Genomic DNA, 20,256 nt, shown 5'->3' on the forward strand with positions numbered 1-20,256 from the left:
TAAATAATAATATTTGTAAAAATGTTACTAAACATTAAAATTAATGACATTTTTCAAATGTTAGTTTTTTTTTTAAAATTTTTTTAACAATATAAAATAAAAATATTACTAAATAAATTAAAATTTTTAAGCAATTCAATTAAGCAATTTTAGGGTTACAGTAATTGAGAACCAAGCAACCCTAGGCGAACGAAAACAACCTGGCTCTGTGTGTGATCATCTCACCCTCTTCCAACCTCTCTGTCAGTCTCCGACGGTAAGTTTTCTCTTCTCTCTCTCGATCTAGACTTGTATATATATATCTCTATTTCCATCTAAAATTTGAAAATCCCTAAATTCGTAAAAGTTTGGAGAGAGAGAAAATAGACCATAAATGTTAATAAAAGTCACTAAATATGACATTTTCAAATGTTAATAAAACTCATTTTTGGTGTAGAGAGAGGATGAAATGAAGTAAGTAGAAATGGGACAAATTGAACCTTATATAGGTTATGGGGAGTTTTTTCCCAAAACTTAATGGGTGGTTATTTTCTCCTCAAAAGTAGTCATGCAAAGGAGAAGGAGTCCAATAGTTCGCAAGTGGGAAAATATGAAGCCATAATGCAAATCCCCATAATGATTGGCAATAAAGTTATTTTTTATCATAAAGATGAGTCATCTGACTGAAGAGTTAAAAATCTGACTAGGCATAGTTGGTCAGTTATGGTTTTTACAGCCAAGGATGGAATTGATAAGTCCCTATACATACAGACATCCGCATAGGGACTTGGGGAGCGGATATTATCCTAATTTTTGCCCACTTGACGTGGCATGTCCACATAGACAAAACTGAGGCCACATGGAATACAACTTGTTAATAGGTGAATGAAGTCACCTTGCCACATGCCAATTGCCAAGGGTTCCAAGCAATCAACCAAGATCAAGCTAGGAGGAAATGGACAGCCAAGGAATCCTGGCCAGACCACACCTTGCCCGACCAATGAGGATCCATGCGCTGGCCAATCCCTAAGGATAGGGCTGGTCGGCCAGCACGTGCAAATTGCATCCAAAAGGGTCTAAATGAATGGTGGGGTCCACAACAAGCTGTCTAAACAGTTCATAACTTAATTTCAGTTACGGGACAACTCCAACAACCCCTTAAGATAGAGATTCAACCTCAAATTTTTTGTATATTCTTTAGAGATATTACTTATCCGTTTTTGTAATTTAAATACAGGGGAATTTGTGGAAAAGTCCCTGTAAAGTTCAATTTCATGCAGATAAGTCCCAAACGTCGAAAATAGCGATAATAATCCTCAAGGTGATATTTTTTGTAAGTCCATTAGTCCTTTTTTTTAACTGAGCCGTTACTCATTTAAAAATGGCACATGTTAAAATTTTATTGGTCCAAATTACATTTTAATTAAAATAATTTTAAAAAACAAAATATCTTGTTTAAAAATCATAGAAAAATAAATTTTTTATCTTTTTTTTCCTTTCCCTTTTTTCTTTTTCACCTTATTCGTCTTCGTCATCTTCATCCAGATTCCAGACGCACCCCTACCTCCACCCCCACCCCCACCCCCAACCAGACCCCTACCCCCTACGACGAAGCCTTGTCGTCAAAAATGGAGGCCACCGATTCTGTGATTTCTCCCCCGTTATGGTTTGTTTCAGATTTCTCCCTTTTTTCTTTCTTTCTTCTTCTTCTTCTTAATCTCCTTCACTCTCAATCCCGATTTTCTTTAATCACACCACTAATCAAATTTCTCTTTCTCTTATATTCGAAACCCGAAGGTATACCTAGGGCATATGTTCATTTTTTTTATCCTTCTCTAGGTCTCTCTCTTTTTTGCATGTTAACGGCGACGAGCTAGTCGTGGTTAGGGTCGTCGATCACAGTTGAAATGTGTGGGATGACTTGGGATGGAGTGAAATCACAGTCGGAGCAAGGTGCAACGATTATGGTTTTCTTGGTTTTTTTTTTTTCTTAATTAGTTTTTTGGGCTTCTTTTTAAGGGAGTTTCTTGGGTTTTGTTCATAAATGAGATGGAATTGAGAGATGAGTTTTGCTTGGCAGTAGGGACTTGTAAAGGGTATGGTGGTAATTTAATTTGGGGGTGAATTGAGATTGATGAATGAGACAAAGAGAAAAAATGGAAGTGGAGGGGTTTGGTTGAAATCGGGAGAGATGCCAGTGTTTTTGGGTTTCTGATTTTTCTGGACAGTTAGAAGAACACGAAGAAGAAGAGGAAAGAGAAAAGAGAAACGAAAAAAAAAAGAAAAATATTTTAATTAAAATATAATTTGGACCAACAAAATTTCAATATGTGGCATTTTTAAATGAGTAACGACTCAGTTAAAAAATAGGACTAACGGACTTACAAAAAATATCACATTGAGAATTATTGCCGTTATTTTTCGACGTTGGGGACTTATCTACATCAAACTGAACTTTTCAAGAGCTTTTGCCGCAAATTTTCCTAAAATATATGATAGAAAGAGAGATTTTAATATTTACTTATTTGAATAATGATATTTTGTAAGCCCTAGATTTTATAAAGAGCCTTAGGCAAGGTAGAAAGGACCTGAATTCTAAGTCTCATAAGCACTCTTGCTTCTCTCTCATGCCTCCTCACTCACTCACTAGACACTTAGTCTATTTTCTTCACAAAATCTCATAAGTCTCATAAGTTTTGAATCTCTAACACTCAGTTTTCATTATTGTACTATTAAAGGGAGCCATACTAATCCGTGTGCTATTATCTCAAGAATCAATACAACTAAAAAGGTAGCAGGTCATTATATGCAGGGCCGGCCCTAGGCATAGGCGGGCTAGGCCCGCGCCTAGGGCCCACACTTTTCGGGGGCCCGAAATAAAAAAAATAAAAAAAATTATTTAGGCTTTTATTTAAGTAAAATTTAAGTGTATTATAAGCAACACATATTCATAGCTTAGTTGGTTGAGGTGGATGGCATAATGTCCAAGGTCATGGTTCTAATCCCATAACACTCTTTTTTTGATTATTTTTTATATATTTTCGAGGGCCCCAAAATTTAATTCGTCTTGGGCCCATATATTTTCAGGGCCGGCCCTGATTATATGCTAAATAAAAAGGCCAAACCTCTATAAACACCGTTGTCATTTTTACTATTTGTTTACACTTGGTAGTTATCAACAATAAATAAAATTCTATTGGTCAACCAAATTCCAAGTCACATTTTCATTTTGTGTAATTATTTATTTAATTCTAATTTACTCAACAAATAGAAAAGTAAACTGTAACGTAAATCACTCTGCAAAAAAAAAAAAACTGTAACTTCAATCAGAACCTTTCTAAAAAAAATCTTAAATCAGAACAAAAAAACTAATTTCTCAAAGAAAAGAAAAATTTCTCGTTTCAATTATCTTTTTCTAAATAAAATAAAAAAATAAATAAATTTTGTGCTTATCGACTTTCTTCAGTTCTTTGCAATAAAAAAAAAAAGACTTTCTTGAGTTCGTTTTTGTTGGTCATTGGAGTTCGTGTCAATGAAAAATGGCGCACATGTAAATATCACGACACGAACGCTGATTTCGGCTCCTCCTTCCTGTGCATGTGCCCTCCATCACTTTCTCTCTCTTTCTTTCCTATACTCTTTCAACTCTACGTACCGCTACTCACTACCACTACTTTCTCTCTCTAAACTCCTTTCGTTGCAGACAATCAAAGTAGAAGAAAGTCGGAGATCTCCACCGGCTGAATCGTCGGGGTCTTTGTGCCGCTGAACCCGATCCAATAATGTCCACCACCAAAGCCTCGCTCAATCCTCTCGTTGCCTTCGAGCACAAGAGGTACTCTTTCTCTGTACTACCTTCTCTTACTATCTATCTCATTTCCTAGGGTTTTACATCTGTATGGATCGCCGTAATTCACATCCATGTGGTTTTGAATAAGTTGTTATTGTTGTTGTACTTTTTTTTTTTTAAATTTACAAATGTGTGTTGAGTCCGAGGAGTGATTTCTCTGTTTTTGCTATGAGAATTTTGATTGATGAGCTTGGGATTGAACGGGTGATTTTTTACTTTGAATTGTTGTGAATTTTCAAGTATTTTTTAGTTGTTTGTTTTTTTGACTTGGTTTTTGTAAAAGAAATTGGGTCGAATATTGGTCTGGTTTTGGTCAATTGAAATTGCGTTGACGCAATGTCGGTGTGTTTTCGGATGTAGAAATGAGGTTTCGTACAGAGTATTTATTGTCGAGGGAGAGTTGGCGATCTCTCAAAGTATTGCTGCTGATTTAAGCCATGTTCAACATTGGGGTTTTCTCGGTCCGAGATTTGATTTGGATTTTTATTTTCAGAGAAGAGTCTGTCTGGGTTTTTAGTATACGCGTAGGGTTAGGTAGATTTTATTGAAATGGAAAATTAATGGACAATGGTATTGAGCAGGGACGCTTATGGCTTTGCTGTGAGACCTCAGCACGTTCAGAGATACCGGGAGTATGCCAATATTTACAAGGTCACTTTTTTTTTTTTCTTTCTCATATTTTGTTTTATGAGATTAGGTTGCTTATAAGAGGAAAACGAGAAGAAAAGGATGTTAAATTCTCGCTTCCAGCTTTTTGCTAAATATTGTGTTTTTTATTTTCAGGAAGAGGAGGAGGAAAGATCAGATCGGTGGAATTCTTTCCTGGAACTCCAAGCAGAGTCTGCTCTATTGCCTGTCAATGGGGAATTTAATGTAGACAGTAAAAGGTCTTTGCAAAAAGAAATTTCAGAGAAGGAAGCAGATGCTAGTTTGGAGAAAGAAGTAGCTGGAGATGGTTGCGAAGAGCCTGGTTCCATTAATTCAACAGAAAGTGTTTCTAATAAAGAGGAAAAACCAGTTACTGAAGAGACAAAAATTCATAGGATCCAAATATGGTCTGAGATTAGACCATCTCTTCTTGCCATTGAAAATATGATGAGTACTCGCATAAAGAAGAAAAACAACATATCTAAAGATGAGCACGTCAATGAAACAGGGAAGTCTCTTCCTTCTGTTGAAGAGGCTAGATCACCCAAGGGAACGTTTGAGGAGGATTCTGAGGATGAGTTTTATGATGTCGAGAGATCAGATCCAATTCAAGATTCCCCTTCAAGTGACAGCATCGTAGGTGGTTCCTCTGATGGGGTACCTACAGAATCCTTATTTCCATGCAGAGAAGAGCTGGAAGTTCTTGTTCGTGGGGGAGTGCCAATGGCTCTCAGGGGAGAGGTGCGTATTTACATGTTTGACTCATCTTTATGACATGAAGTGCATTATTGATGAATACGTTCATAGCTTGATTAACTAAATTTCAGCTTTGGCAAGCCTTTGTTGGTGTAAAAGCGCGGCGAGTTGAGAAATATTACCAGGATCTGCTAACTTCAGAAACTAAGGGTAGCAATAATGTAGAAGAAGATGTTTTAGACTCAGACAAGACCAAGGGTTCAACTACAGTTTGTGCTCCTGAAAAATGGAAAGGACAGATTGAAAAGGTTAGTTGTTCCACTATCTTGTTGTGCTCATTATAAGTAGCAGCTTTGCATTTTCCCAACTTCTAGTTTGTGATTCCATTTGCAGGATTTGCCTCGAACATTCCCAGGTCACCCAGCACTGGACGAGGATGGTAGAAATGCCTTGAGGCGTCTACTTACTGCCTATGCAAGACATAATCCCTCTGTTGGATATTGCCAGGTATTGGTTTGGATACCTTGGTTAACTGTACAATATATTATTAAAAGTTTACTTGTGTCGTGGAACTTACAACTTATTGATTTGATCTCTACGTAGGCAATGAACTTTTTTGCTGGCTTGTTACTACTTCTTATGCCTGAAGAGAATGCGTTTTGGTAAGTTCATAATTTTTTTTTTGAGTACAAGATGCTCTTTCTTGACGTTCTTCTTTTAAACTAAGCTCAAAATTTATGTTGGGCTTTGTTTTTCTGAAAGCAATGTACCTTTTTTATGATAGACATTTCCTGATTCAGATTTCTTTATAGTTCCGTGAATATTACTGGACATAATAATTGTCATATTTATTCCTTCGCTTTGTCTAGTTACTGTTAGCAGGCTATATTAACTAAACAATTTGTGAAATCAGGACCTTGATGGGCATTCTTGATGACTATTTTGATGGCTATTACTCAGAGGAAATGATAGAATCTCAGGTAATGCTTGTTTTCTTTGTTCTTTTTTATTTAACCCCTGTGGCCTTTCACTTGTGAAACATCATGAAAAATGAGAGTTCTGTTGAATATTGTTGTATTTTGTCAGGTAGATCAACTCGTTTTTGAGGAGTTGGTGCGTGAGAGGTTTCCTAAACTGGGTTTGTGTATTCTCTGCTTTTCCAATGTTTATTTTTTTTTTAAAAGATACATATTGCATAGAAACTGATTTCAACTTACCCATATTTGCAGTAAATCATCTAGATTACTTGGGAGTGCAGGTGGCATGGGTTACGGGACCGTGGTTTCTTTCCATTTTCATGAACATGCTTCCTTGGGAAAGTGGTCAGGTTTTATATGTATCTTTAGAATTGATTTTTAGGCTTGTTAGAGAGCACATTTAGAATTCCTTTCATGGCATTAGCTACACAAGATTTTGCACTCATAATTTGCACAGGCAACATCCTCATTTGATGGCAATTTTTTTCGGATGCAGTTCTTCGAGTATGGGATGTGCTTCTTTTTGAAGGAAACCGTGTCATGCTATTTAAAACTGCACTTGCTTTGATGGAATTATATGGTACTACATGTTCCTTTGTGCTTTGGTTTGGTGACTTCTTTACTATGAAGGGTAATTCAATCTCTGTATTAATTGGTCACTTATAGGCCCTGCATTGGTTACAACAAAGGATGCTGGAGATGCAGTCACTTTGTTACAATCACTGGCTGGCTCAACATTTGACAGCAGCCAACTTGTATTGACTGCCTGTATGGGCTACCAAAATGTAAACGAAGCTAGGTTACAAGAGTTGAGAAATAAACATCGTCCTGTTGTGATGGCTGCAATAGAGGAAAGATCGAAGGGACTTCGTGCATGGAGAGATTCTCAGGGTCTTGCATCTAAACTTTATAGCTTTAAACAAGATCCTAAATCAGTAATGATAGAAACAAAGAAGGGAGAGCGATTGCTTGATGCACAAACAAATGGAAATTTATCTCGCTCAGAGTCTGGATCATCTAATGCTGATGAAATTCTTATTAGCTTGACGGGAGGTGGGGAGATAGATTCTCTTCCAGATCTTCAAGACCAGGTTGCTTTTCCGTTTAATCTATCTCTTATATATATATAGGAAAATTCTTAGGCAAGAACATCATTAACATCATTTTTGCCCTTTCCATGGGGCACTTTTTGTTTTCAACACTTGAAGAAACTATAATTCCTTTTTTTTTTTTTAATATTACGACGTCTATTGTAGTTATAGCAGACATGTTAGTTTTTGGGAAATTTTGAAAAACTTACGATGTTGAAAATAGGGTTCAAATAGTAAGTTGCGCTCGTGCCTATTTTTTTTCTATTCGTGTGGAACTGGTTATTTTGAACTCTTTTTGACACCATAAATTATTCAAAATTTTCCAAAAACTAGTGGGATGCTTGCTAGAACTGTGTTCTATTTGTAAATTTATTAAGGAAAATTATCAGTCATCCCATCAAATATGTATATAAAAAAATGATCGCACAGATTTTTAGCACATTTTTTCTGTATTGATGCTCTCTGAAAGGATACCTGGACCTTTCAAGCAATAGCTTTTAATGTGTTAAAGAAGTGATGATACTTTAATTAATTAATTATATTTTGTTTTAAATTTGAATACATCTTATTTCTAACATTCTAATGAGAGAGTTAATATATGAGCAAATGCAGGTGGTATGGTTGAAGGTTGAATTGTGCAGGCAGCTTGAGGACAAAAGATCTGCTGTTCTCAGGTGTTAATATTTCTCTTTTATGTTGAATACAAAAAACCATTTGTGTCAATAAATTGTTTGTGAAGATACTTGTATATTTATATGTTTCAATATAACTTTTCTTATGGTGGCTATGGATTTTTGATTATTATCTAAGAGTAATATTCATATTTTTGCCTTGTATTCTCAGAGCTGAGGAATTGGAGACAGCTTTAATGGAGATGGTGACGCAGGACAATCGAAGGCAATTGAGTGCCAAGGTTTATTTAGTGCATTCATTTACTCATGGAACTTATTTATTCAAATAAGTTGTGTGTGTATTTCCCCCTTGATGCATTTTTTAATTCTCAATTATCATACTTATGATAATGTGTCCCTATCTTCCCATATCTGTTTAAAAAGAAACCCTCTCTCTATTATACGTTTAATGGTTGATCTTCTAAGTTTTTTCAATTATTTTGGTGTAGTTTCTGGATAATAAGCAATATGATACACATCAATAATTGCACAGTGATGTCTCCTGTTAGTGAAATTTAATTTCTTCATCTGATAGTCGGATGATCTTTCTTTCAGTTCAAGAGAATGAGAAGTGTCCAATTTAAGGCCTTTTTTTCCTAAGTTTGTTTAATTTTTTGTCTTCGCTATTTTTTTTCTAGGTCGAGCAGTTGGAGCAAGAAATTGCTGAACTTCGCCAATCTCTTTCTGATAAGCAAGAACAAGAAAACGCCATGCTCCAGGTATTTTTTTTTTGACAAGAGGTTTTATTTTTGTCTTTAATAGTGTAATTTGTAGTTTTCATTCCTTTTTTATCTTTTTACTTAAATATAGCATTGTTGTGGTGATTGTTGTTGGTTGCACACTTCACAGGTCTTGATGCGAGTAGAACAAGAGCAAAGGTTAACAGAGGATGCTCGCAGATTTGCAGAGCAGGATGCAGCAGCTCAGAGATATGCTGCTCAAGTGCTTCAGGTTGAACTTTAATTTCTTTAACCCGTTGTTAGACTAGATGCCTTCTACAATTATTGACGATAATTAGTTCTCAACTTCCCATATATGAGTTCTGTCATAGATTGATTTAGATGAAGCAAATTGTGGCTGACGAGGTGGTTTGAAGAGTAAGGGAATTAGGTCATGTATGAAATAAGTTATTGGTGAATAATTTGTAAAATAAACTAATTTTAAATATTATTTTAAATAACATCTTTCTTTTGCTGTAAAAGCTCCGTATGGTGTGCAATATCTTGTTTATATTTGAACTCTTCCTAGTTATTTCATTTATTCCTCCATGTTTCAAGTATTTCAGTTTCCATGCATCCTATCTATAGAAGAATAGGAAAGACTTCATATCATCTATGTTTTGTTATTGATGTCATACTTCATTTCCAGAGCTTAATCGAATTCTGATGTCAAGTTTTATTTATTTTGTTTATTGTCATCTTCTATATTCCAACTAATACAGGAAAAATATGAAGATGCCACTGCTGCACTAGCTGATATGGAGAAGAGAGTTGTTATGGCTGAATCAATGTTGGAGGCTACTTTGCAATATCAATCTGGACAACTCAAAGCGCAGCCTTCGCCTAGGTGCGTTGAAACTTTTCACTTTGTTTTGGGTGCATCTTTTAGAGAAGAAAAGTTGTAAAAGGCCTTTTGATGCAAGGCCGAACTTTGTGTCCTAATTTGGTAAGAAAGCATTGTTTTGCAGATCTTCTCGTCCTGATTCTCCTGCACACAGCAATCAAGATAATTCACAAGAAATTCCTGCAAGAAAGATTAGTCTGCTATCCCGACCATTTGGACTTGGTTGGAGAGATCGCAACAAGGTTGGTTTCCTCATTTATCAACTAATGCACTGTAGGAGTTACTGTTTTGTTGGAGTACCAATAGCTTATATGCGACTAATTAGAATGTTGGATGATTCCCAATTAGAGAAGTGAAAACCTATATATTTGTGCTGTGTCCCTTCTATTTGAATTTTATTGTTCAGTTGCTTCTATAATTTAGTTTCTTTATCACATGTCACAAATTGTTGTTATAACATTTTTGCATTGGGTGTCTAATACTTTTTTAGCGGAAGCCCAGTCTTCAGAAACACAAAATTTTCCTGAATATTTTCTGGGAACTTTCTCTTTGTAATTGGGTTCTGCCCAATAAATTTTCTCCTAGAAAGTTGTGTAAACATTGAGCTACCAACAAATTAAATAGAGGGGATATAATTTTAAATTACTTTCAATAATGATTGTGTAATATGGTTAGCTTCATTTGTAAATAACATGATGGTGCGTTTGCTGGTTTACCATGATGGTCACATTATAAAGCTTGGAAGTATAGTGTTTTTGTTATGTACTAATATTTGCTTGAATGAAACAGGTGAAATCTGAGGAGATGACAACGAATGATGGAAAGTGTACTAATGAGGAGGTACAGGATCCCATCACAGAGCAGAAGGATATAAATGGAAGAGAATTGCAAGAAAAGGAGTAGAGGAATGCAAGTTATTCGAAGATGCCCTTCGCCTTCCAAATATCGCCACACTGCTTGCTTGGTAATTGGTATGCTTCCTCTCCAACCCCATGTCATTTCTAGGGCACAACCTGAGTCGTAATAGTTTTATAATATATATATATATATATATTTATATCGTTTTGTTGGAATTAGCCGACCAATTCTATAGCTTCATTGTTTCTTTGTTCATTATGTAGACGAAATATAGTTTAGGGGATGAGAAGATCATAAGAAATGTGAGTATCCATTTAAGCAATTGTATAATTTTTTTTTTTTTTTCCCAAATCCATTGAAGTATAGTTGTTCTTTGTGGGAACCTCTAAGTTGAGGGCTTAACGATTTTGATTTCCCATTTTAAGAGACATTATAGTGCGATATTCTTTCTGTTATATATTCAGTCATGACTCGTGTGGTATATTGAATTAAACGCATTATAATGTAATTCAGTAAAACCATTTTTTTCTTGAGAGAGAGATAGAAAAAACATCTTTGCGGAGTTTAAAGTAGCTCAAAATAATTAGGTTTGGTGTGTTTGTTTAATTAAGTAGTTGTACCATAATTTTATAATTACAGGTAATAATAAGAGTGTCCCGTGAGATCCAAATGAGAATAGTGTAATTATAAAATATTATTATATTTAAATAATTAATTTTTAGAATGTTAATTCTTTTGTTTACTCGTTAACTCTTTTGCCAAATATAAATACATGTAACAGTAATTACTACTCAGTATACAAACACATTTTGGTCAAGCATGGATGCCTTTTGTTTTCATATACACCTTTAAGAAAATCCTTAATCCTTTAAGTTGGATTTCGTGTGGTAAAGAAAATGTAGAAAAAGAAATGGAAAATAAGATAAAAAACAAGTCTCATGTTTGCTATTGGAATTAAAAATATTATGGAAAAAAATATTCAACAAAAATTTTCAAATTGATTTTTTTAACTCTTTGCACTTATTTGTTTTTTTTTTTTTTTTACTTTTTTCTTTCCACACCAAAATTTTGCTTCCAAACATAGTGCCATTATTGAAATATTACAAAAACTAAATTTATGTACTTTTATCTTACCAAACAAAATTAATAACAAATTTTATATCCTTGCATTGGTAACGTGTAATGTTAGGTAACATTTGGTTAGAAATAATTAAAAATGAGAATATGAATAGAAATTGAATGGAAGCAAATTAAGAAAATGTCAAAAAACTGATAAAAGAATATTAATTTTTTTTTAAGAAATAGTTTTCTTTTTCTTTTCTGTTACATGCGTTTCGAGAGAGTTGACATGTGGTCCCTCCCGGAGGCCCACTAAAGTACTGTGCCTATTACTGGCCCAGGCGAATGAACAAGACAATTTGTCTCTCAAATGGATACGAATTCAGAGAGCATGTCCAGGAATGACTTGGATCTAGCAAATTCCCGAAAGTATAATTAACTCTAATTAAATACCAATGACCTAAGTAATGTTGCGAACCTAAGACGAATACCCCTAGGAGTCATTCGAGAGCAGAAGCTGAAAGGGTTATCCGAAATGGTCTAACCTTTTGGATATTGCTTATGTGGCACGCCTCTGACAGAATCCGAGGAATTTGGTGACCTCTCTCATTCGTCGAATTCTAGAACGACTCGCGACAAAAAGGTGGTTACCATTTTATGCATTACACTTATATTTTGACATTCTCTTTCCCAACAATGTTGCACACACCAGTTGTCACCATCACAGTACCATGCACCGCACACCATATTACTTTTTGGAATTGGGCCTCACCTACCTGACCCAATAGCTTAAGAAAATACAAATACAATGTACTATATCCCATCAGTGGGCTTTATTGATAAAAAACCCTAGTACAGACCGAATCTATCCAGCCCATTCAACTTAATTGCTTATAAATATGGCACTATGCCCTCCATGCAAATGGTTTAGAAAATTCATAACCAGTAAATTACTTATTTGAGCTGTAAGAACTCCATTGCAAAAAGCTTATAATACTGCTCGTGGACTAAGGCTCATTAACACCCCAACCACGTAAAAAATTGTGTCTCATTTCTTATTAGTTTTATTTTATTTAGCTTAATCTTTCTTTATATTCATTTTTTAAAAAATTCGGTAATATTTTAGTACTTTCATTGAGAGCTGAAGAAAGATTTTCACTATTGTTGTTGTTGCTCCAAAATTTGCCCAAAATACGTGGACCAGTCAAGAGGGGACACGTGGATCAGATAACTTGGAAAGATTTGCTAAGTCTTTTTATGCCACCAGGAAGCGCTATTAGCATGGGTCCCGGAGGAGACATCCGGAGTACAAGTTACTCTTGGAAGCTAGTATAGCGTAAAGGCCCTCCGGGATGTGTCAGGTCTCTCCCGAGAAATCAAGTCGCATTTAATGCTGCATGGGAGGAAGCGTGTTGGGACTGTAACACGCAATAAAGTCTGACGGCACAACCCCCGAACAGCAGCGCTACAGTAATGATCATTTAAGTCTAGCGACGACTACTCTGCGAAGAGTCACGTCAATCATAAGACAAAAAGGACATTCTCCATAAAAACCCTACAGCACCTAGGGATTTGACCATGCATCACCCATGGTATATTCATCGGAAATGCCCAACTTGATGGATACTTACAGACACATGTGTAAGAACAATTCTAGGGATTATCCCACCAAAACACTATAAATACCCCCTCAAAGCTCATTTAAGGGGGTCGGAGAATCTTGGTTGCAAAAGAGCAAGAAGAGAAAAAACTCACCAAGAACATTCTCTGTATTTAAGAGAAAAACATTCTCTCAAGTGTAGAATCTGTATTAAATACATCCATTAATAGCAGTGGCTCGTGGACTAAGGCTCATTAACGCCCCAACCACGTAAAAAGTCTTCATCTCACTTTCTTACAGCTCATTATTATAATTATATTTTAATAGTTGCCGAAAACCTCGGTCAACAGTTGTCATCTAAAAAATGGTGGCCACAAGAAACACGGTTGTGCGACCAACTGGTTAAATAGGTTGGAACACAATTGAAAACCCTATTATATATGTTTTTAATCCTCTTCCTCCGGTGGATGCCCGGGCAGCTACCGTGCGAGAGGAAAAAGCATAGGTGGTGGTTGGTGATCCCCTCCAAAACAATAACCAACCAGAGGATCCGTACGAAGAAAATCCCGACAAAGACATTAACCAAGATAGGTACTATGAGGACGAGCAAAAAGATGACTATGAAAAGGAGGAAGAAGATTACACTCCTTCAAAAGACTCAAAAGTTACTCATTTAAAGCAGCTGGTCCTAGACCAAGATGCCAAGAAGGAGGAGCAAGAGGAAGCTACCGCCAAATACAAGAAATCCTCATGCTATTGCAAACCCTAATTGGAACTAGGGAATTTAACCCGAAGGTCCCTCCTACAAACTAGCACCCCAGTCTTGGGGTTTAGATCAACACTAACTCGCCAGTGGCCACGAAAAAGTTTGATCACCCTAGAGCTGGACCATCCAAATCAACAAATGACAAAGGAAAATCCATAGTAGATGCCCCCAAGAAAAGCCAACATTCCAAGGCATGCGAGAATAAATCTTGACCTCCCAAAAGGGAGGAATGATGAAACCCCAAGGCTAGATTGCGAAACCAATCCGTAATGGAGGGACCTGCAAGGCAATAAGACCCGTGCTCAAGCACCGGGACTTATTCCCCAGGGAAGGAATGCTTGTCCTAGTGCCTTTGTTAACCAAAAGGAAGATATCGAAGACTTGGACGCTGAAGAAAGTGATTTAGCGAATGACCTTAGGGACAACGTGAATGCATGAAGGTAGAAAGCACGTTGCGAAAGAATCAGGCCTCAAAGAGAGGATTTACAAATTAATATCAATGACCAAATCCAGTGATGAGAGATGCCAAATGATAATACACGAAGGCTGGAGGACTACTAGTAACCTTAAAGAAAGTAATAGATCAACTGATCAAGAAACAAAGTGGAGCCGGATTAGATTCAGAAGATGAAGATCCAGAGACATGCGTTAGAAGAATCTTGGACGTAGTCCTACCAGAGTGCTTTTGGATGCCGTAGATCAACTTGTACAAAGGCAAGACGGACCCCAGAGTTCACTTGCCCCGATACAATCGACTCATGAGGGTCGCACACGTGAATGGAGACAAGAAATGTTTATGTTTTCCTCTTACTTTGGTTAAATTCGTAGATAAATGGTGGAAGAGGCTACCACCCAAAATGTTCAGAGTTGGCAAATCTACAATTAATGTTCATGAAGCACTTCGTTGTTGTAAGAACTTTGATATGGAGGTCAGTTCTTTAGCCAACATCAAGCAACAATAGGCTGAGACCCTCAAAACTTATATTTAACTCTTCACGGAAGCAACATCAAAGACGAAAGTCAGTGATGAACAGAAGCTAGTGGCCCTACAGGTAAAAATCAGAGCCAAATCCCTACTTTGGAATGAAATGTAGATGAAAAGACTAGAATCACCTTTTGACTTCTTGGCAAGGGCTGAAGGCTTTCATTGTCGTGACGGTAATGGAGCTACGCATACTTCAAGTTGCCTCATATCCAGCTCCAGCTATTGTGCCTCTCGAAACCCTGTATGCTGCACCTACACCCTGTATCCAGCTCCACCTACCTCAGGGTATGCCTCTCTGTAGACAACTTTCTTTGGGTATGGGGCGGCATAAATTAAATTTAGTGTTACTCCCAGAACAACTCAACCACAACAATAAACAGAAGTCCTTGAGTCAAAGGTAAGCCAAGCTAGAGGTAAAAGGAATTACAAGCCTCAAAGTCGGACGTAGTCCTCCAAGAAGGAAAAAAGTGGATACGAATCCCAGTATACTGAATACACAAACTTGATAGATACCAGAGAAAACATCTATTGGGCAACCTGCAACATTATTCACTACAAGAAGCCACATCTAATATTCAAAGGGGGATCTTGAGTTGTGCCTCTCAATGAAAATACCAATATATTGAAAGAAAAAAAACTCGCCAACACTCGCTCGCTAGATTGGCGAGAGAAGATAGAAGTTAAGTAAAGTAAATAAGAGAGACACAAGAGATTTATAGTAGTTCACTCCCGTGTTGTGACGGTAATGGAGCTACACATACTTCAAGTTTTTATTGCTCACGAAAAATACAAGAAAATTGACTAGGGCAAGAGCTTTGTATTTCTAGAGAGAGAAACTAGAGAGAAATGCTCTAGCCTTATGAGCATTTTTTAGAATGTGAAAAATGAGCTAGTAGAGCTATGCTTTTATAGGGAACGAGGTCCATTAAAATAATAATAAAATAAGAAAAAATTATGGAAACATACTTCTGGGTTGATCTTGACCATTTATGATGATCTAATGGTGAAAATGACTTCAGATGATGATCATCAAATTTCAGAGCCTAAATCTTGTCCGTTGAATCGTTTTTGAGTAATGTGAACAAAAAATTGCACTTGTTTTGGAGGGAAAATTTGGACTTGAAATCTTTAGAATTGTGATAAGAATGTGAGGCACGACTTGAAAGAGCTTTAATATGCAAGTTGAATCGCATTAATCAGATGAATATTGAGGGAGATATGGTCGTTTTACTGAAGGCTGTTAAGCAACCAAAGCTTCGAATTAGTGAGTAAATTCTTCATTTCCTTCCTTTTATATGTTTGAATGTTTAATGTTCCTGGGTTTCTGTTGCAAAGCTTGATAGTTCTTGAACTTGTTCTAGGAGAACCATAGAAATTTTGTAGATGAACCTTGGTGAGTTTTGGGGAAGTGAACATCGTATTGACTAGGATCTGCTTCAACTTCTACACGAGGATCATCCTTGCCTCTGTGCTAGTTCGTCTTCATCTAGTGATAACCTCTCCAATTCAAGCTTCGAAGACTGGGAGATTATTAGTGAACACACACCTTCCCCAGAACCTAAAGTACAACACCATTTTTACCCTGGCCAGATCGAAGGTCAGGGCTACGGACGTTTCATCTAGGAGCTTAGGAAGCATTTGAGGCGCTATCTACCATCCAACTGGATGTATATTGTCCGACCAGATACTACTGACACCTTGCCCATAGGCTGTCCAAATCCTGCTGCTGCAGGTACACCCATCGCTACACTCGCGGTAACCATCACCAGACACACCAACTAGGTTCCGTCCAAGACTAGGATGATGGTGCGAACCAAACACACAGTGCAGAAGTCTTCACTATCTAATCCACACGTGGCCCGTCTTGCCACAATGTCGAGTGTGGAACAGGCCTAACCTGCTGTTGAGGAAGAAGATGTTGTGGGGGATGAGATGGAGGATCAGGGCGAGGTCTGCTCTGGAACTCCTTTTGAAGATGAAAAGATAGGTGCAACTCGGGGGCTACCCTTCGGGGTTATAATGAGGAGGGATTACCTGTGTCTGAGACTGAGAAACTCCTAGAAGCCGGCACGGATTCTGTCATCGAGGAATACACCGAGGTTATTCCTTTGAGGAGGCAAAGTGCATTAGGAGATGTGTGGTTTCCTCCTCCATCCATGGTAACCAGAGCAAAGATGAAGAATTTACTCAAGGGTGGTTACCTAGGGGATGTCGAATGCTTCCTTCCCACTCCTAACCTTTTGGCAACCAGTCCAAGGGAGGGTTACTATGCTTGGTCAGGTGCTCACACTAAGCAGGGTGCTATGTTACCCTTGCTTCCGTACTTCAGGAGGATTGTGGATCACTACGACCTCTGCCCGTCCCAGTTTATTCCTAAGGGCATCAAGTACTTGTCTGCCCTATTTATCCTCTACGCCTCGCAAGGATGGGGTGAGCCTTCCCCTCACGACACCAACTGGTTCTTCAATCTATAATCCATCCCTAAGCAAAGCAGGTTAAGATATTTCTACTTCTCCTAAATTGAAGGGACTTGGTTGAGGGGCACCACAGACTAATAGGTGAGCAAAATAGGGAACTTCGTGGATGAGTATTATTTCATCCAGGGAATGAATGCCGCCCACATTAGCTTTCAGCAGGTGCCATCATACTGCCGCTCTCCATTCACACTGGGGCTTAGGGAAAGGGTACAAAAAATTCGCCAACTGTCGGAATCTACACGGAACATCACCCTCTAGGCCACCGAGGCTAATTTCGTCAAATATAAGCTTTTCCTAGCCGATTTTGTTCTAAAGGCTGCGAAGAAGGCAGAGTCTGGCCAGGTGGTGGTACCCGACCAGGAGGATCTGAGCAAGAAGAAAAAGAAGGCCCCTGCCAGTGAACAGGTTCCAGTTGAGCATGCTATCAAGATTTGGGAACCTAATAGATCTGTCTGGCCGTCTGCCCCAGTAGAGGGAAAAGGAAAGGCAGTCCTGACGGAGCAGGAACAAGAAGACTCTTCAGAGGATGAGACTCCGTCCTTACTTGTTCGGGAGAATGCTCCTGCTCACGTGCAGGGTATTTTAACTTATATTTATTTGTCCCATGGCTTTCTTTACATTACATTTGCATTTAACTTTCTTGTCTTGTTTATATGTAGCCATGTCTTAAAAAGTGCTCCAAGCTTTGAAGAAGAGGACTGGTGACAGTTTGGGCCTGACTCCCCCGCCCAAGCGATCTAGAGGTGACGAGGTTTTGTCCAAGGAGAAGGGCCCGATTGAAACATTGATCGACCTCTCTGAGGAGATGGTGCCTGCTATGGACCCTCCAGACCAAAAGGTGTCCAAGTCGAAAAATGCCAAAGGGGGGAGCTCGGATGGGTCCGGTCCAACCAAGTCTTCTTCTACTGTTGTGGTGCTAAGCTCTGAGGCCAAAAAGGAAAGGACATGCTCCAATACTATCTTGATCGATCACTTCCCGAGGTGAGCGATCAATTGTTTAGGGTAGACAATGAGTTGTCCTTGGAGTTGGTGATGGGCAGGGTCCTAAAGGAAGCAGCTCGCATAAGTATTTTCTTCTTTATTTTTATTGTCTTTTTACCAGTACAGGTTTTAACAATTTTTTCATGTAGGTCAATCTGAGGATGGATTATGCCTACTCACGAGCCAAGTCTACGGCTGCAAAGAATCTTGCCACCACCAACAACCTGCAGAGAGAGGTGGATGCAACCAATAAGAAGGTGGTGGACGTGAGAGCCGAGCTATGGGAGGTGAACAAGAAGCTCCTTGCTGCCAACAACAGGGTCGAGGAGCTGACAAAAGAAATTCAAGATATGCCCTCTACTTCCCAACTCGAGGCAGACAACGAGGCCTTGTCCAAGGAGGTCGATGCGCTCAATGACGAGAGGGAGAGTCTCTGCACTCTTCTTTCAAATTTAACCTAGGAAAAGACCGACCTGGAAGAGGATGTTAAGGCCAGGCAGACGAGGGAAGAAGAGCTCTCGAAGGAGGTCGAGAATTTGGAAACTACCGCCCTGTAGGTCTTTTATGAATTCTAGAAGGCAAACACTGCAGGCAATTTTGATTACCTCGGAGACTCCAAGAAGGCTTATCTTAATTACTGCGCGGGCTAGGCAACTAGAAAAAGCCTTGGGGTGGCCAATTCCTCAGCCCCGACCGAGCAGAACACTGAAACCTCGACTCCTTTCGTCCAGAGTACTGTGCCTCCAGCCCCTTCAGACGTCCAGAGTACCTTTCAGATTTTTACAGATGCAGCCATTGATCTTAATCGTAAAAAACACAGTATTGGCGTTGTTGTTCTAGACCAATTCAATAAGGTTAAAGCAGGGTTCTCCAAACCCTTTGTTGGGTGTGTTCCTCCTGCAGTGGTAGAAGCTAAGGCCATCTTTCAAGCCATCCAATGAGCTCAAATGTTACACCTTCTTGTGGATGTTCTTAAAACTGATTGTAAATCTATTGTTGATAAGCTTATTTCTTGTAAGTGGACCAGTAGTCTTTTGGGTGATTGTTTAATTGGTGTTAAGAGCTTTTTATCGTTCAGTCTGAACCTATCGTCTATGTTCACATAGAGTTTAATATGTTGGCTTATAAAGTTACTAAGTTAGGTCTTGGATTAGATAATGAGTTGGTTTGGAATAGTTCTCTACTTTTCTTGTGAACTTATTTGTTTTGTATTCTCTGTTTTATCCAATGAAGGACAAGTTATTTTTTTAAGAAAAAAAAAAACTTATTCATTATTCAACTCTTACTTCACCACAGATTTATCTTATTTTTATAGGCATTTATTAAAATTTTAAATTAATTTTTTATTTTCTGAATAATTTGATCATACTGACTTTTCAAATAAAATCTTCCAAGTATAAAAACACTGTTAAAAATAAATAAATAAATAAATAAAAGGTTAAAACCTTTAAGCTCCTACTTTTGAAGTCATGCCAAATACAGTCCAGCTTAATTATTATTCTTTCTTTTTTCTTACAACTTTTTCGTCACGAGCATATTAGTATTTAGTTTGTGATGAAAAAACAAATACATAGCCGACAACAAATTTCCAGTCCAAATTTAACTTCTCTTTTATTTTATTTTCAGAAGATATGTGTATTTAGAAATTTAAAGAAAATTCATCCTTACAAAAGAAAAAAAAAATTATCATTTCTTCAAAAGCTGCGAAAGTGGAATTTATCTTCTTAGTTTAAATAAAAAATTTAGATTTTTTTTTTCTAAATTTATAGCGATTAAAGATTGGTACCAGACCTAAAATTATATTTTAACTAATTACTATTATTTTTATTAATTAAAATAATAATAATAAATATGGTGCAAATGCAAACGTGAATGAATAAATTTTGGAAGAAGGAGAGAGAGATTTATATTTATCCAGCAGTAGTAGACTAGTGGAAATGGAAAACAAAACATAGAGGAAAGGGACACGTGGAAGTGTGGTAGCCAAGTGAAAGGGCCCCTTCATGCTGACCCGATATTCTGTATCAAAATGGATGGCCTCAACTACCTCTTCGT

General features: G+C 37.6%; 1 protein-coding gene across 1 annotated transcript; it reads left to right on the forward strand.

Moving 5' to 3' along the window:
• Positions 1-3,301: 3,301 nt before the first annotated feature.
• Positions 3,302-10,796, forward strand: LOC115704703 (uncharacterized). The gene is made up of 19 exons (XM_061104442.1): positions 3,302-3,578; positions 3,683-3,814; positions 4,411-4,480; positions 4,613-5,218; positions 5,305-5,481; positions 5,567-5,680; positions 5,777-5,835; positions 6,087-6,153; positions 6,260-6,311; positions 6,403-6,495; positions 6,647-6,730; positions 6,817-7,241; positions 7,854-7,915; positions 8,085-8,154; positions 8,551-8,631; positions 8,762-8,863; positions 9,354-9,478; positions 9,600-9,717; positions 10,265-10,796. The coding sequence occupies exons 2-19, from the start codon at positions 3,762-3,764 to the stop codon at positions 10,376-10,378; spliced, it is 2,472 nt and encodes an 823-aa protein (XP_060960425.1). The 5' UTR covers positions 3,302-3,578; positions 3,683-3,761; the 3' UTR covers positions 10,379-10,796.
• The last annotated feature ends 9,460 nt before the right edge of the window (positions 10,797-20,256 follow it).

This window comes from Cannabis sativa, chromosome 1, assembly GCF_029168945.1.
Source record: "Cannabis sativa cultivar Pink pepper isolate KNU-18-1 chromosome 1, ASM2916894v1, whole genome shotgun sequence".
NCBI lineage: Eukaryota > Viridiplantae > Streptophyta > Magnoliopsida > Rosales > Cannabaceae > Cannabis > Cannabis sativa.

Bases quoted from the DNA above. Each gene is read 5' to 3' on its own strand.
- LOC115704703 (XM_061104442.1), top strand. From the start codon at position 3,762: ATGTCCACCACCAAAGCCTCGCTCAATCCTCTCGTTGCCTTCGAGCAC. The intron at 5,681-5,776 runs GTATTGGTTTGG...ATCTCTACGTAG, and splicing joins CCTCTGTTGGATATTGCCAG to GCAATGAACTTTTTTGCTGG. The intron at 6,496-6,646 runs GTCAGGTTTTAT...TTTCGGATGCAG, and splicing joins CATGCTTCCTTGGGAAAGTG to TTCTTCGAGTATGGGATGTG.